This window comes from Gymnodraco acuticeps, unplaced genomic scaffold, assembly GCF_902827175.1.
Source record: "Gymnodraco acuticeps unplaced genomic scaffold, fGymAcu1.1, whole genome shotgun sequence".
NCBI classification, from domain to species: domain Eukaryota; kingdom Metazoa; phylum Chordata; class Actinopteri; order Perciformes; family Bathydraconidae; genus Gymnodraco; species Gymnodraco acuticeps.
In genome coordinates, this window is record NW_022990501.1 from 2761212 (window position 1) to 2778222 (window position 17011).

The following is a 17011-nucleotide window of genomic DNA, read 5'->3' on the forward strand; positions in this document are numbered from 1 at the left end:
TCAGTGTACAGGTACAGAAGCGATTTCAATCCTTTGCATTGAAGTGCTAACAAATGGAGAGGCTGGCATTGTTGAGTTACAGACGACTTGCTCCACACACACACCTCCCTTGTATGTCATGTAATTATTGGTCAAAATTGTTAGGGAGGAGTTTACGTAAGCAAACATATTTAGTTTTACGGGGAAAACAAGGATTGGATTTCAAATAATATACAACATTACTTTCATATTTTTGAACTGTTTTATATTGATGCACAATACTATGATGAAGCAATCGCATATGTTCATAGTCCGACCCGGAAGTTGGAAGTTAGCATCTCAAGGGCTCTTTTAAAAGATACTCTTGGATTTGGAATATTGCAATTATTAAGCTTGGTGGCAACTGATTATGATTCTGTAGGTTTTAATGACACATAGACGCTTCAGACGTTTGGAGTATTTGCTGATGTGTTTTATGTTGAGAAAAACATGAAAATATCTTAAACTTATGTTAAGCAAATACCTTATTTCAGGCATCTAACCAAAAACACATAAACAAAACCCATTCACTTCAAAATGAGCTAAACGGAAGTGCTGAAATGAGTACTCCATTTCTTGAATTGTGATTCAATAGTGAATTATTGATGTGATCAAAAAAGAGTTTAAAGGACTTTTAGCTTCATCCTGACTGTACGTTTTAAGGTCTGGCTAAGAAGTATATTGTAATGTGTGCAGGCGGAGCGTCCAGATACCATGCTGGGAATTGTGAGCGGGGCTCTTCATGTGGCAGATGTCAATCTAAGAAACAGTGTGTCCAACTTTCTGCATTCTCTGGAAAGGTAAAACCCACGGCATGTGAAATGAATCCATTTCAAGCAGTTGTTAAAAAGAACAGATAACATGAGATGCTTTCTCCTCTGTGACCAGGGGCCAGGTGCTGCCAGCACACACACTGCTCAACACTGTGGACGTGGAGCTGATCTACGAAGGCACTAAATACACTCTAACAGTGACGCGGCAGTCTCCCAACTCCTACGTGGTCATCATGAACCACACCTCTGCGGAGGTGGACGTCCATCGGCTCAGTGACGGAGGCCTTTTGCTGTCTTATGATGGAAGCAGCTACACCACCTACATGAAGGAAGAGGTGGATAGGTAAAAGGAAAACAAAATGTTAGAAGTAAAATGATACATATGTATTTATGGCTTGAAAACATTTTGATTCAGTTAAAAACTTCACATGAAATTATTTACACTTAAGTCTTCTGATTTTGGTTCTAAGTATGGATTCTTCCCCTACAGGTATCGCATCACAATTGGGAACAAGACTTGTGTTTTCCAAAGGGAGAATGATCCCTCCCTGCTGCGATCTCCTTCAGCAGGAAAACTCATCCAGTACACAGTGGAGGACGGCGGGCACGTGTTTTCTGGACAGTGCTACGCTGAAATTGAGGTACAGTATGTTAAGGATTATGTACGGAAGCCCAAAAACGCAACTGAGAAATAAAGGGTGATCCCTATTCTACTTCTAACACTTTTCTCTACTATGTTCATGAAACGTTGGAAACATTTTTGCAAGACAATATACTTTGTACAAGACTTAAAAAGTATTGTAATTGGTTTGAACCTCATCAGATGAACCTTGTGTTTACAGTGCATGTACTCACCCTCATAGAAAACATGGATGCTTTAGTCTTATTTAGAACATGGGGGGATTCTGCACTTCAGCCTCTAGTGCTGAAATTAGTTACAGCAAAAACACACGTTTTTATTTCTGTTTATTTTGAGATTTATAACAACCCAACAAAAATGTTCTCCACCTGTTTTGAAATCAGGGCTCCGGGCTTCTGTAGTTATGTGCATGTTCTCCACACAACAAAATAGGATTTAATTAAATCTACACAACTTTATGCTGAATTCCAGGTGATGAAGATGGTGATGACTCTAACAGCTGCAGAGTCTGGCTGTATTCACTATGTGAAGAGGGCTGGAGCAGCCCTGGATCCTGGCTGTGTCATTGCCAAGCTGCAGCTGGATGACCCGAGCAGAGTGCAACAGGTACTGATTGTCTGACTTGCAATCTACACAGATATACGTTATATTCATATGTCTGCTAAAAAATGACATGCAGTATTCCTTTGTTTTGTTCCTTTCCGAGTTGGGCTTTACCTTTGAGCTTTCAGCTCCCTCTGTTACAAGCTTCAGAGTGACAGAGGTGTGATCATACACAAGACATGCTCTCTACTTAATCTTAGCCTGTTATTTCTGTGTGCATCTTTGTGTAGGAGTAACTTCATAAAATCAACATTTCCGTGCGGCAGGAAGTTGAGCTGCCAACAAATACAAAGACTTTAATGTCTGAAAGGAACAAAACATCTAAAACAATGTGATGTCAAAATGCAGATTTATTAATGGCATAGGAGCCCATTCCCGGTAAATGAACCAGAAGTGTGACGATCAGTATATGGATAACATTGTTGTAAAAATAAGTATTTGTGTTGCAGGCAGAGCTGAACACGGGGCCCCTGCCCGCTATCCAGGCAGTGGCTCTGCGAGGGGAGAAACTCCACAGAGTCTTCCACACTACACTGGATCATCTCGCTCACATAATGAACGGCTACTGTCTTCCTGAGCCTTTCTTCAGCATTAAGGTGATCTCACACACCTGGAATAACAGCAGCATCAGCACTTCTCACTGTAAGCGGGTTCTTTAATATATTCCTCTTGTGTGTGTCCTAGTTGAAAGAGTGGGTGGAAAGGTTGATGAAAACGATGCGCGATCCCTCTCTGCCGCTGCTGGAGCTCCAGGACATCATGACCAGTGTGTCAGGTCGCATCCCCCCTGCTGTGGAGAAGTCCATCAAGAAGGAGATGGCTCAGTATGCTAGCAACATCACCTCCGTGCTCTGCCAGTTTCCCAGCCAGCAGGTGCAGCAACACACACACACCATGCTAACTACCCCTACAGAATAATTCTTGTAGATAACCGCAAAACCCCTTATTAGTCTTGTTTCAGAGCTATTCAAAATAATGAATAATAAAATCATTCACTTATATCTGGAAACGTTCACGTCAGATTTATGACATGTACTTGAATGTGTTATCCATGTGTTCTTGTGATGATGAATCTCATTGTCGTGGTAAACTGAATGCTGTGCCAGTGTGTCCTGCAGAGAATCACAGGTTGTTTGGGAATAATGCTAAATATTTGAATTCCATGATAAACTTCGAAGACAAAATTGCGGTTAAAGAATTTACTTAAAAATGGGTAGAATTGAAGAGGAGTGATTTATTGCTTCTAAACGGTTTTTTTGGTTCGGTTATAGTATTTCTTAATTGTAACGTCTAATTTTCCAGTCGGCTATTAAAATACTTTCTTCACCTCCCCTTCATTTTGCCTAAATGTTCTTGTTCTTACCAATTTTAAGAAACCTGAATGAGTAGACATCTGTGCAAGTAAGATGGTCAGCAGGATGCAAGTACTCTGTGTGCATAAGGAATGATTGGTATTACACATACAGAAGCATCTAGGTTCTCTGGGAGTTTTTAATATGTATTCCTAATAATTAACTGAAGTAAACCAACTAATTAACCGTTATAAGAAAAGATGCTTCGCTTCCAATAATTTGCTGAATAATTGAAACCACCCATAGCATTAAATGTGCTAAAATAATACATACACTTCCATATATATGTATTTATAAATCGAAAGAAAAGCAGTGTTGTAATGAAGGGCCTCTAAATAGATCACATATTTCACTGCCAGTCTGGATATAAAGAGAACCAGTTCAACAGTGCCAATGGAACAAACATTCTTTCCGTCTTCACTGATGTTGTAATTCAATTCTGATGTTGTTTATCTTTCCAGATCGCAAACATCCTGGACAGCCACGCTGCTACCCTTAACAAGAAGTCAGAGAGAGAAGTCTTCTTTATGAACACACAGAGCATCGTCCAGCTGGTGCAGAAGTGAGTACCACACATGTATATATATTTTTTTTTAAAGTCACTTCATCTCATTGTCCCATTAAGTACAACACTGCATTCTTCTGTTTGTCATAGCACACGGTGTTTGTCTCCAACAGGTATCGCAGTGGCATCAGAGGTCACATGAAGGCGGTGGTGATGGACCTGCTCAGACAGTACCTGAAAGTGGAGATCCAGTTTCAGAATGGTAAGGGACAACGGCAACACATTTAACATGCATCCATACTAATACCATCTCCTTACACAAGAATGCTTTAGCATATTACTCGACCAATTCACAGACATGTGGCATAAACAGAAGAGTACATATTCAATCGGCAGTATTATTAGATTTCCTGTAAAAATAAAAAAAAGGTCTAGTTTGATACTTTAAAAAAAAAAAAAAAATGTATTTATAGAAGGACCATGCATACAAAAACATTAATCTCAGCAAAGAGAAGAGATGCAATATGCCAGATTATAGCCAATAGCTAATTTCCATCTGTGGTCCTCTTCACAGTCTACACTTCAGTCTGGAGAGACACAAAGTTGTTCTTTTCATATGCAGTTACAAGGCTGCTTCTAGCTTAAGATAGCCTAGGATTCTTTACTTAATGCATTAACTTGTTAGGCCTACAAATGTACCACTGTGCAGATCACCTTTCAAACATTGCACTTCCACATTCTTCCACTTGGTGGAGCTCTTTAACAAATAAAGCAACTCGGAATATGTCATTCTTTGAGTTCCCAGTGCAGCATTAACCAAAGCTCTTCTATGTCTGCTTCTTAACAGGACACTATGACAAATGTGTGTTCGCACTGCGCGAGGAAAACAAAAGTGACATGATCAACGTGCTCAACTACATCTTCTCCCACGCTCAGGTCACCAAGAAGAACCTGCTGGTTACTATGCTCATCGTAAGTGTGCTTCCTCGCTGAGTCAGAAGAAAGAGCATTAATAAGTCTAGCTTGTAATGTGATGTTGTCCACTCCTGTGTTTAGGATCAGCTGTGCGGCCGTGATCCCACTCTGACAGATGAGCTGATGGCCATCCTGACTGAACTCACCCAGCTCAGCAAGACGACCAACGCCAAGGTGGCGCTGCGGGCTCGACAGGTGAGATGTGAATTCTGTCAGAGGTTGTTTTAGCTTCATCTTTTATGAATTATGGATTTATCTTATGTAGGTCTGTCATTTCAAAGTGGACTACCATAAGATTAACACGTCTCATTCCTATTAAATCACATTTTAGCAGTTTACTATGATCTCTGTAAGATTTTTACCACATTGTGTCAGTACCGATTTCGGTACCACATCAAAAAATATGTATTTAGCTGGAAACACACATTTTTACAAGTACCATCACAACGAAAAATGGGGGAAGTGGCAGTTCAAAACTGTTCCTGAGCAAGACACCAAAACCCCCCTACTGCAGGTATTAATAAAGCATGTCTTCTGCTTTTTCTCAATACTTATAAAGAAAGCCTTCTTAATCACAACTCAGTGCCTCTTTAAAAACAATCAAATGTCTTCCTGATAATAAGGACATTGGGTGTAGTTGAAAATGACACCCCATTACGGATCAGTTAAGACAGCAGAGTCTCAAAAAGGCCTGACGAGCAGATAATCTGTCTGACATACTTACTGATATGAATGTACACTAAGTAAAGGAACGATCATAATGTCCTTGGTGTTCAGTTCTCCACCTTCCTTAGGCCCTAAATCAACGTCGTCTTGCACTCTGATTGGCCGAGAGGGTAATTGCACCAAGCTGCTCTCAATTTCCTAATTAAGAGCCAACAGGTGATCTGAATAACCTGCAATCAACTCATGGGAACTGTGACATTCAGCCGAGATTATGTTATGAAAAGACAAGTACTAAAGTACAAGGGCCCGCCACAAGATGTCACTATCTACTCTTTTTTTGTTTAGTTTTATTGGTGAAGAAAGAAACAATAGAAACATATGAATTACAGAACAGTTATAAACCATTTAAGCTTGTTCAAAGGCAAGTAGAAGAGAAAAGTCAGCTTTAACGAATCATTTGATAATAAATGAGTTGACCATAATGATCTCCTTTGCCCAGGTGTTGATAGCTTCCCACCTCCCTTCTTACGAGCTACGTCACAACCAGGTGGAGTCCATCTTCCTCTCTGCCATCGATATGTATGGACACCAATTCTGCATCGAGAACCTCCAGGTAGGTCATTAATGATTTGCTACGTGTAATGCTTTGAAAAGTGAAAGTGTTATTAAATATGTTTTTTTTCTTTCTTTCTAGAAATTGATCCTTTCAGAAACATCCATATTTGATGTTCTGCCCAACTTCTTCTACCACAGTAATCAGGTAGTCAGGATGGCTGCGCTGGAGGTAAGAGGATCTTTAATTCAACTTTGACTTTATTTGATCAACTATACAAATACAGCACATGTCAAACTAATATATCCTCTGTCTTTATCTCTAATACCAGGTGTACGTTCGCAGAGCATACATCGCCTATGAGCTCAACAGCGTTCAGCATCGACAGCTGAGAGACAACACATGTATAGTGGAGTTCCAGTTCATGCTCCCCACCTCGCACCCCAACAGGTACTACGCTCACAAACTGCCCGCAAGCCCAAAGTGCATCACCTCTCCCCTTTGCTCTCCTATCAAACGGCACTATGGACAGGGATCCAAATTAACAACAGGGATTGAATTAGAATTTTAAATTAGTGGTAATTTGACAGCCCCAGCATGTAGAATAACATTTCCTTACTGTCATTAAAAAAAATAAGTGTTACAAGATTAAATAGCTGAGTTGCGTTGTATTCGCGCATATGTATCAGTACTAATGATTATATTAATACAAAAGCTTATTAAAATAAAGAGTAGCGTAATGAAATGTAATAATTATAAAAATAAATAAATAATAAAAAATAAGTACTGTAATGACCATGCATAATAGTAATAATAATAAAAGGAACAAAAATGTATTATAAATGAACATTTAAAAAACTAGTAGCATGATGACTGCACAAATATTAAATACTAATAAACAGGTTTCTTACGCATGCCTAAACATATATTTAAAAGCCATTAAAATAAATAATCAAAAAATGCTATTAAAACGCCATAAATCAATGTTTTAAAACTCCTAAAAATTGAAGACAATTTTTGACAATTTGTTATATTCCATGGAATGCTCTTAACATCCCGATAGCAATGAATACATTAAATGCTTTGACAATAAATATATACAAATATTTCATCTGTGGAAGCCGTGGCGCTGTAAAAAGCACTATCTGGGGCAGATAATTGGATGGCCTACCTTCCTGTCAGCCTTCCATCTGTGCACAAACTTATCTCGTGCCCTCATTGGTCATGTGTGCGTTCGTGTGTGTTGGAGGAGGGGCTCTGTAAGGAGGTCTGAAGGAAGGGCCTACTTTCTAGCGCACTCAAGCTGGTTTCTCCATTCTTACCTAACCTACCTTTTAATGCATTATAAAATCTCAATATAATTGTAAACATGTTTTTTATAATCACATCATGCTAATCTGGATGGCAGAAACACATACATTGGTCTTGGATTTCATCTAACCTCTCTTAAACTGTAGGAACCCTGGGTAAAAAGTATTGGTCAAGTATATATCCTATCAGCAGCACATGTTATTGTTCCTACTCATTGCATTCTTCAGTATCACTCAGTTCCCCTCCCTCCTATATATATATATAGAAGGTATTTCATTTTGCGTCACAGCTCTCTGTGTTTTTCAAATTCATAGAGATTTTTTTTTAGCATAGGTGGAAGTGTGATACTTACACAAAACACTTGCCTATAATTATTATTATTATAAAAATAAATATCTAAGGCGCTGGTGATAAAAAGAGTCCATGGTGCCATATTTCCTTTTTCACTTTCCCAGCTATGTGTTCATCGTTGTCCTTCGTGTTAATCCTCATGTGCAAAAGAGGGTATTATGCAAGACTGAAACACTTTTTTTTTGGTTCGTCAAACCATGTCAGTTCCCCTTCCTTGTTTCCTTGTATGTTCTGGGGAAAAACACTCTGGGCGCTCTTATTCCATGTAGAAACCTGAACATTTGAGAGAAACTCTGGATTTGCCTTGTACATGTAAAATAGGTGAAGTACAGACAAAATACTGCAGCGTTTCTGTTGCACTTCTGCATCCCACCTGTGTCCTTGTGTTTGAATGTATGTGTATGTTCAGGTGTATTTCCTGTCATCCCTTCGCAGTTGTACTGCTTTTTTCTGTGTGTTGAGTTTGGCTTGTTAATGCAGTTAGAAATCATTTTTAACACCATGACATATACAATCACAAGCATGCAATCAAAATATGTGTGTGTGAATTAACTCTCATCTTTGGCTCATCACTGTGACCTAAAGATGGCATGAGAGTGTGAAATGATTTCTCTGTTCAGGATATATAATGCATGTCGTAAAAAGGGAGCAGTCCGGGAGTGAAATGTGTGTTTACGAGCTAGAAAGCCATTTTCAATTTACTTGATCCTCCATTCTTTATAATTGCATTCATTTAGATATCGATTGCGCCAAAATTTAAATTCATCACTGTAAAGGGCACACATACACACACACACACACACATACACACACACACACACACACGGCTACACCTTGACTGTCTTCCTCTCCTGATGCCTGCCACTAACCACTTAGTAATCAATGTTGTTTGATTGCAGAGGGAACATCCCCACACTAAACAGGTATTGTAAACATTCTTTTCATTGCATAGACTAATTGTGACTAGCTAGCAGCATGGTCAAAGCCGTAATTCCTGTTGTAAATATTCATCTGGTGATAAGGTCAACAAATTGTTTGGTTATGAGACTAGTGGGTAATATTTCCCAAAATATTTCTCAACTGGAATTTATATGAAAATATTTCCTAATTTTACAACAACAGCTGTGTGTGTGTGTGTGTGTGTGTGTGTGTGTGTGTGTGTGTGTGTGTGTGTGTGTGTGTGTGTGTGTGTGTGTGTGTGTGTGTGTGTGTGTGTGTGTGTGTGTGTGTGTGTGTGTGTGTGTGTGTGTGTGTGTGTGTGTGTGTGTGTGTGTGTGTGTGTGTGTGTGTGTGTGTGTGTGTGTGTGTGTGTGTGTGTGTGTGTGTGTGTGTGTGTGTGTGTGTGTGTGTGTGTGTGTGTGTGTGTGTGTGTGTGTGTGTGTGTGTGTGTGTGTGTGTGTGTGTGTGTGTGTGTGTGTGTGTGTGTGTGTGTGTGTGTGTGTGTGTGTGTGTGTGTGTGTGTGTGTGTGTGTGTGTGTGTGTGTGTGTGTGTGTGTGTTTGCAATATAACTTGGAATGTAAGGTGCTTTTGAGATACTGTAATTCAATATACATGTTAGCCGAAAGTGCAGTTTCTGAACCTGAAACCTGTGACTGTCCTGCCAGGAAAATGTCTGCTCCGATCCAGGACATTTCCAAAGTGGCAGACTCTAGATTACAGGACAGTAAACGGCAGGATCTTAAAGCACACGATAGTATATCTGAGGATGAAAACGCAGAGAAGAGAAATGCTGCGGATTCGGAATCTGTGGACAGGTTTGACACACAACAACCCTCTTTAGTGCTTTCAACGGGTGTAACTACTGGGACAGCTTCTTACAATCAAAAGGACTAATACCCAACCACACGTTGGACCATGGATATTTAATTCCTGTTGGTTTAATGTTTCCTCGTTCCTTTGAAAGGAATGTTTTCCTGGTTTTAATTTGACTAACACGTGGTCTGTCAAAAATCCTGTATAGCTTTCAATGTGTTCACATTTCATTATGACTTGCTTTTTCTAATCTGAACCTCATTCAGTTTTTACACTAAATAATCCCCTAACGCATAATGGTTTTGTGCTTTAATACTTATTATAATTCACAGCAATTGCCCAAAAAATAAGGGAACAAAAACTGTTGCGAGGTTCTTAAAGCTGGATGGGGATATTTTCACCGAGTCACTCTAGCGCTATGGCAGATTCACATTGTGTTTTCTCTCTGTCAATTTTCTCTCTGTCAATACCCTAGGATGTCTTTCTCATCCAACCTGAACCACTACGGCATGGTGCACATCGGCAGCATCAGCGACGTTCTGCTCGACACTTCGTTCACACCGCCCTGTCAGCGCATGGGAGCCATGGTCGCTTTCCGCTCCTTCCAGGAGTTCACCAGGTCAGTTCATTTCAATCAATCAATTCAACTTTATTTACGATAAGATAAGATGGACCTTTATTTATCCCCATAGGGAAATTCATGTGTCATGACGGAACAAGTAGAAACACAGATATTAAACATGGAATATACACGGGAATAAATACAGCACCTTTCATTCGCTTCACACATCAAAAACCAAATGAAAACGACAGTAACCCCCTCTTTTTCCATAGGCAGAGCGTTACATACCTTTGTGATTAATAAAACTCTATGTCCCGACACAAGTCAATAAACAAAGGACTCAATAAGACTAAATACAATTTAATAACAAGTGAAAATGTCTTATGGTACCCCTAAACGTATGAACAATGTCAGGCTGTTCCAAAATGATGGACTGTAAAAAGGTAGGTACAATTAAAAAGCCAGTACTAGAAGACCCAACGGTTCATAGAACGAAAATATACACAAATATTTTGTAGCCAGACTTTAGCAAAGGCTTTACATTTATGGTCTTTCTTTGTAAAATATACTCCCCTTTTTGACGTATTTCATCAACCGGTTGACGTTTATATCACAATTGGGATTAATTGTCTTTTTCCTCCTCTACAGGAACATAAACGACGTGTTGAGCTGCTTCTCCGACTCTCCTCCGACAAGTCCAACCTTCCCAGAGGGAGGGAAACCCTGTCCTGTACGGCGAAGAGGACAACAAGGTGAGGATTTTCCCAAGCCTGTCATTTACCAGTGTGATCGTGCACCTGATTAGGATGACAAAGCAATTCCACATTTAATCCTAGAGTATCCTGGACGAGCCGATCCACATCCTGAATGTGGCTATAAAGACGGACAGCGACATCGACGATGACGGCCTTGCAGCTGTATTCCGAGAGTTTACTCATTCAAAGGTGGGGACAACGAGGCTTTTGTTTCGATGATTTGTTTTTTTCCCGACGGCTCAGGACGATCTTATCTTGACTTTTTTTGTCTCGTTCCTAGAAGTCTAAGCTGTTTGAACATGGCATCCGCCGCCTGACTTTCCTCGTGGCCCAGAAGGTGAGCCTAACCAATATTAACTAAATCAACTTCCTGTCTCAACACCCGGCTGCCCTGCATGTCACCAATTCAACAGTTCTAAAAAGCATGTCTCCAAATAATTACAAATGAATTTTTCTGCATGTTTCGTTTTGCAATTTCTAATACTTTGATTACATGGAATGACACCGTGTGGTAATAATTTGCATTTTACAATTTAGATTAACTCTCCCGTTTGTCTCCGTATCTCTTTCTGCATGTCTTGCTTTTGCTGGGTTTATGATGACAGGATTTCAGGAAGCAAGTCAACTGTGAGGTGGACCAAAGGTTTCATGTAAGTAAGGAAGATAAATGGGAATGAGGACGAGTTGCTTTTTGTTTTTCACCAAAAGTATTGATCTCATCCCATAAAGATCGGTTAAAAGAAGGCGTACATTTAATATTCAGGCAATCGGTTGCAGCATTTCTGTTTAAAATACTACAAATATAAAATTCCTCCACCGATTTGATCTACCAGTGAGTGTTTTCCATTACAAGCCACTGGGTTCGGCACCTCCCTGATTTTCTGAGGAGGAAGCTTCTTTTCACTATGTTACACCAACGTAAATGAAGGAAAACCTGTCCCACTATTGTGTGGAATCAATACATGTTTGGGTTAGCCACTTTTTTTTGTCATTTAAACTCCAAATCCATGACCTCATTTGCCCCCATAACATCGATTGTAAGCTATGTGACAACAACACATTGTTAGCACGGATAGCAATGTTGGAATTGAACCCCCAATCACGGGAGTTTTTGAGACATGCTCCATCTATTGTGCTGTAGTACATAAGGGCTATGTTTGGCCCATTATCAGCAGCACACCCACTAGCATTTGGAAGATAATGAGAGGGATTGAGAGCAGGATTAGATTTTAGAGAAATCCCCCCATCCTTTTGCCTCTGCTGTCATTTTTGACAATAGTCTTTGATTTTTCTTTTGATGGCACCACAGTCTTTGATGAGAGCTAATCATGCTAACTCATGTAACCGTCATTATGTGGCCCTTGTAACACAAAGAGCTTTTTCAGTATTCCGTATCCTAAAATGCTTTTTTTTCTTCCACCTCCTATATAAGACATCTAATCACAGTGTCGATAGTTTCCAGTGCGTGTGCTATCCATGCAGCTTGATATTTTGAAGGCTGTATTGGCCAATGAGAGCATCCCCAATCGGTCTGGCATTGTTTTGGCAAGTGGGACACTTCATCTGATAACGTCAAACAGGGCTACCCAGCATTATTCAGGAGATCAAATGTCTCTAGGAAAAATAAATGTTTTATTCATTAGCATAGGCAGTGGTGCTATAAATACATGTATAACACCATTATTATGTGAGCTTGCTGTCTGAGTGAATACACAGTGATTTCCTGATAGGTAAATGACAGTAGTAAAGATGCAATGCATGTTAAACAAGGTCCTGGTCATCATTGCATAATGCTCTGTACTTATAGGTGTAGCAATTTTTGTAAAACATGTATAATTATCATTTTTATTTGGCACAGACAGAAAATGACATGTCACAACAGTGTAATGACATGACATTACAACACACAAAACAATGTAAGAAAACTGAGAGACAAATGACAAAACTAAAAACATTTTAAAGGAAAAGAAAAATAAGCAAGAAAAGTAAACAAAAACAAATGTTAAAGCATTCCCTAAGCAATTCAAATAACTATGTAAACAGTCCGGATACACGTAACATAAATACACATGACATGCAGAGCGTATTCAGTGTTCTCCTTTGAGCGAATCTCTTTCCATTTCATGCTGTGTTTTGCTCTTTTGCAATGGCTTGTAGCAATTATGTTATCTAACAGAAATTGGCTCCTGAATAAACTTTTTCCAAAACTTAGATTACATTGAAATCCCAATTTAATTTATTGCCCCCTGCTGTGATTAGCTTTCTAGTTGGTACCTTTCTAACTGATTTGAAATTGCTAACACCGCTGTGCTTGTAGCCGTTGCTTTTTTAATAATAAAACATTGTTGATTTATTTTTGTTCTCTCTATCTCTGCCCTGTTATCTTCCTTACAGAGAGAATTCCCCAAGTTTTTCACATTCCGTGCCAGAGACAAGGTGGGTTTCTACATGACACACACACACACCTAACCATCAATTTTATTGAGTTTTATTTCCGAGTGGACCAAATTCGTGTTCGCTCGGATAGAAATGACTGTGGAAAGGATTAAGGGATATATACTTGCATCACATTGTTAGGATATTGAAGTTAAAACCCACACATTACAAAATAAAACATATTTATTGACTTTCCTTAGGCTGGAATACCATTCAAAACAATGTGGTGGTTATAGGAAACAACTTTTCACCCCCCGGGGCAGCTGCTGAATTTCACTCTATCACACTCGGTGATGGCTCTTCCTCTCCGTTACCCCTGATAGTTTCACTACAATGACACCGCCAAAACTCATTAAAGTAATGAACTCTTTAATTATGTCTCCCATTTAAGAGAAATGACACCCATTAGCAGCTTTCTGAGATTGAGATTGCCCATAATTTCATTTACTTAATACAGTGTGTTGCTCACAGGCATCTTTTTACTCTTACATCAACGCGTGCTCCTGAAATTGCCAATTTGAACTGATGCTGTTAATGGAGATGAGAGCAGGAAAGCCTAACTTGTAAAAGAAAAAAGTTCTCAAGGAAAGTTTTCAATTAAAAACGTTTTCTACTACTTGTTTTCCAATAGTTTGAGGAGGACAGGATCTATCGTCATTTGGAGCCGGCGCTAGCTTTCCAGTTGGAGCTCAACCGCATGCGCAATTTTGCCCTCACTGCCATCCCGTGTGCCAACCACAAGATGCACCTGTACCTGGGTGCCGCCCGGGTGGAGGCGGGCGCAGAGGTGACGGACTACCGTTTCTTTGTGCGAGCCATCATCCGCCACTCCGATCTGATCACCAAGGTGAGACAACGGAGGAACAACCTTTGTTTCTCTGACACTATTTTCTTTTTCAATACTGCCCCCATTAACATTGTCTTTTCTTTCCGTTCCTTCACTAGGAGGCCTCTTTTGAATACCTTCACAATGAGGCCGAGCGTCTGCTGCTGGAAGCCATGGATGAGCTGGAGGTGGCGTTCAATAACACGACTGTGCGAACTGACTGCAACCATATCTTCCTCAACTTTGTCCCCACGGTCATCATGGACCCATCAAAGGTTTGAGAAACTCAAACACACACACACACACACACGCAATGTCAAATATGTGCTACATTACTTTAAGATTACGCTTTAATCCTAAGAGACTTACTTACATGTCCGTAATAACTCAATTATACAATCATGTTTTAATGATTTAAAGGTAACGATTATTTTACCTTTACACAAAACAATTATTTATTTCATTTGTTTCATATTTCCATCATTACATTAGTCTATAATCAGAATCAGATTTGGTTCTATTACCAAGTAGGTTTACACATTCATGGAATTTGCTTTGGTATATGTGGTGCATACAAAGACACAGAAAAAGAATACGTAGCAAAACACAATAAAATAATGATTTGATTTGCTATAAATAATCATTTATATTACATAGAATAAAGCAATGTTAATTATTTTTCCATTTCGTTTAGTTGTCTCCTTAAAAATAACAAAAAGATAACTGATAAAAGTAGTAGTACCCTTAAAATCGTAACAATACCCATCCCTAGCACTGTAACTGTTTTAAACGATACTGTTGTGTGCTCATGTGATTGGGCATGGAAAATCCTTTTTCAAAAGTCTTGTGTTAATTAGAGGCCTTCTCCAACCTCAGATCGAGGAGTCTGTGCGCTCCATGGTGATGCGTTACGGCAGCCGCCTGTGGAAGCTGCGCGTCCTGCAGGCCGAGCTGAAGATCAACATCCGCCTGACTCCAACAGGAAAGCAAATCCCAATCCGCCTCTTCCTCACCAATGAGTCGGGCTACTACCTGGACATCAGCTTGTACAAGGAGGTCACTGATTCTCGAACGGGACAGGTGGGGCCCAAAGACCGACAGGTGGGGCACTCGCACATCTTCCATCTCATCCGCTTATTGTCCAGGCCAAGGGCTTCAGCTCCATCCTGGAAGTTCAACATTAACTCTTGAAAATTCAAAGATATAGTTTGTCTTAGAATATAAACAAATCTGGCTTTAAGATGTATTGAATCGTTTATTTAGTGAGAAAAATCCAGTATGGTGTTGTGCCCTTAGCCTGGTGGACAATCCTATTAGTAATAACCCCTAACCTCACAGCTGATCAGGTGAGTTACACTTCATCCAGCCATTCATCCATCTGTCAATCAACAAATCCAGTAAAGGGAACATGTGAGTTCTTGAGTTTGGTTCTAAAAACTGTTGTGAAAAAAAGAGAACGTTCCTGCTTTTCCTCCTGTGATTTATAAATAGGTTGAACTTGAGTTTAGAATAGTTTCAAGATAATGTGGTTGTTGCCGGGCCCTGCTGGGCTTTTTTAAGGCTTTTGTGGGCCTTATTCAACATGTGACATCTGTGATTGGAAGTGCTACCATCAAACATACCAGCACTTATAACATTATGTCATTTTTATCACAGGAAAGGTCACAGGTGATTGGTCGTGTCTGTCTGACGGCAATGATAAATGTTATAGCCTGATGTAATCTCTATGCTGTTACCACTTCCTGTTGTCCTTTAACATCTCTCATTCTGTTTTTTTTTATAGTATATAAATAGCAAATTGTAGGGTTGGACCTAAATATTACACTATTTGAATATTCCTTTGTTGATAATGTATTTTAGTTGTTTTTCCAAACCCCAAAATGTGTGTAAAAACACACCAAACCTTTTTAGGAAATGTTTCTTTCATTCATACCAAGAACAATGCTATAGAATAATCCAATCCTTAAAAATGAATGTTTTTAATTAAATCAAAAGACTCGTGTTGCAACGGAGAAATGTCTGGCTGAGTCATCACCCCCCCGGCCAAAGCTTCGACCTTTCGCTGTCGATTGCAACCGAAGCTCCGGACCCAAAAAAATGGTATTGGGGACCTAGCCCTAAATTGTTACATCATGCACTTTGTATTGGTTAATTGCTGTAGCAGTGGGTATGACAGATGCTCATTATCATTTTCAAATTCATGATATCTTGGCAGAGGTGTCAGAAAAAGGTCAGTATCTCTATAAAGTGACTCTCTGTCTCTCTTTGTTCAGATCATGTTCCAAGCCTATGGAGACAAGCAGGGTCCGCTGCATGGCATGCTCATCAACACCCCCTATGTGACCAAGGACCTGCTGCAGTCTAAACGCTTCCAGGCGCAGTCTCTGGGCACAACCTATGTCTACGACTTTCCAGAAATGTTCCGACAGGTACAGTGACAGCATCTAAAAACGATAATCTCAGCCATTGGGCTTACGTTCCGCTCATAATACAGACTGGTCCAAAGGTGCATATGAAATAACTTTACTCTGTTTCCTCCCCAGGCTCTGAAAAAGCTGTGGCACTCTTACCAAACGTTTGCCCACTTACCCAAATGCCCTCTTCCTTCTGAGCTGCTCACCTTCACAGAGCTGGTTCTAGATGACCAAGGTCTGCTGGTGCAGATGAACCGGCTGCCGGGGGGCAACGAGGTCAGTTCTTTGTTAGTTTGATACATGAATACAGACATTTACTTTATAAAAAGAACACCTGGTTTGCTTTGACATGACATTTTTTTTTGTCTATCTTTTGTCTTTTTTTAAATGTACAATTTCCTTTTCACTCTGTGTTTCTTTGGCTGTGTTCTTGAGTACTTTTTAGAACTTTGTGTAGATATTCTATGTATGCTAAGGATAAAATGCTGAGATCTGATACGTATCAATTAATTGAATAC

The 17011-nt window shown here is 39.7% G+C and overlaps 1 protein-coding gene across 1 annotated transcript in view; it reads left to right on the plus strand.

Annotated features, from left to right (window-relative positions):
- Positions 1-17011, plus strand: part of LOC117553010 (acetyl-CoA carboxylase 1-like) — a 45523-nt gene that overhangs the window by 11853 nt on the left and 16659 nt on the right. The window contains 27 exon segments of the mRNA XM_034226752.1: positions 715-818; positions 907-1134; positions 1282-1432; positions 1903-2037; positions 2484-2630; positions 2719-2907; positions 3848-3948; positions 4065-4153; positions 4739-4863; positions 4948-5061; positions 6032-6145; positions 6227-6316; positions 6417-6535; positions 8647-8670; positions 9976-10119; positions 10711-10777; positions 10779-10814; positions 10899-11006; positions 11098-11154; positions 11423-11467; positions 13212-13253; positions 13885-14100; positions 14199-14354; positions 14956-15180; positions 16075-16179; positions 16353-16508; positions 16623-16769. Of these exon segments, the coding sequence (XP_034082643.1) occupies positions 715-818; positions 907-1134; positions 1282-1432; positions 1903-2037; positions 2484-2630; positions 2719-2907; positions 3848-3948; positions 4065-4153; positions 4739-4863; positions 4948-5061; positions 6032-6145; positions 6227-6316; positions 6417-6535; positions 8647-8670; positions 9976-10119; positions 10711-10777; positions 10779-10814; positions 10899-11006; positions 11098-11154; positions 11423-11467; positions 13212-13253; positions 13885-14100; positions 14199-14354; positions 14956-15180; positions 16075-16179; positions 16353-16508; positions 16623-16769 (3234 nt within the window).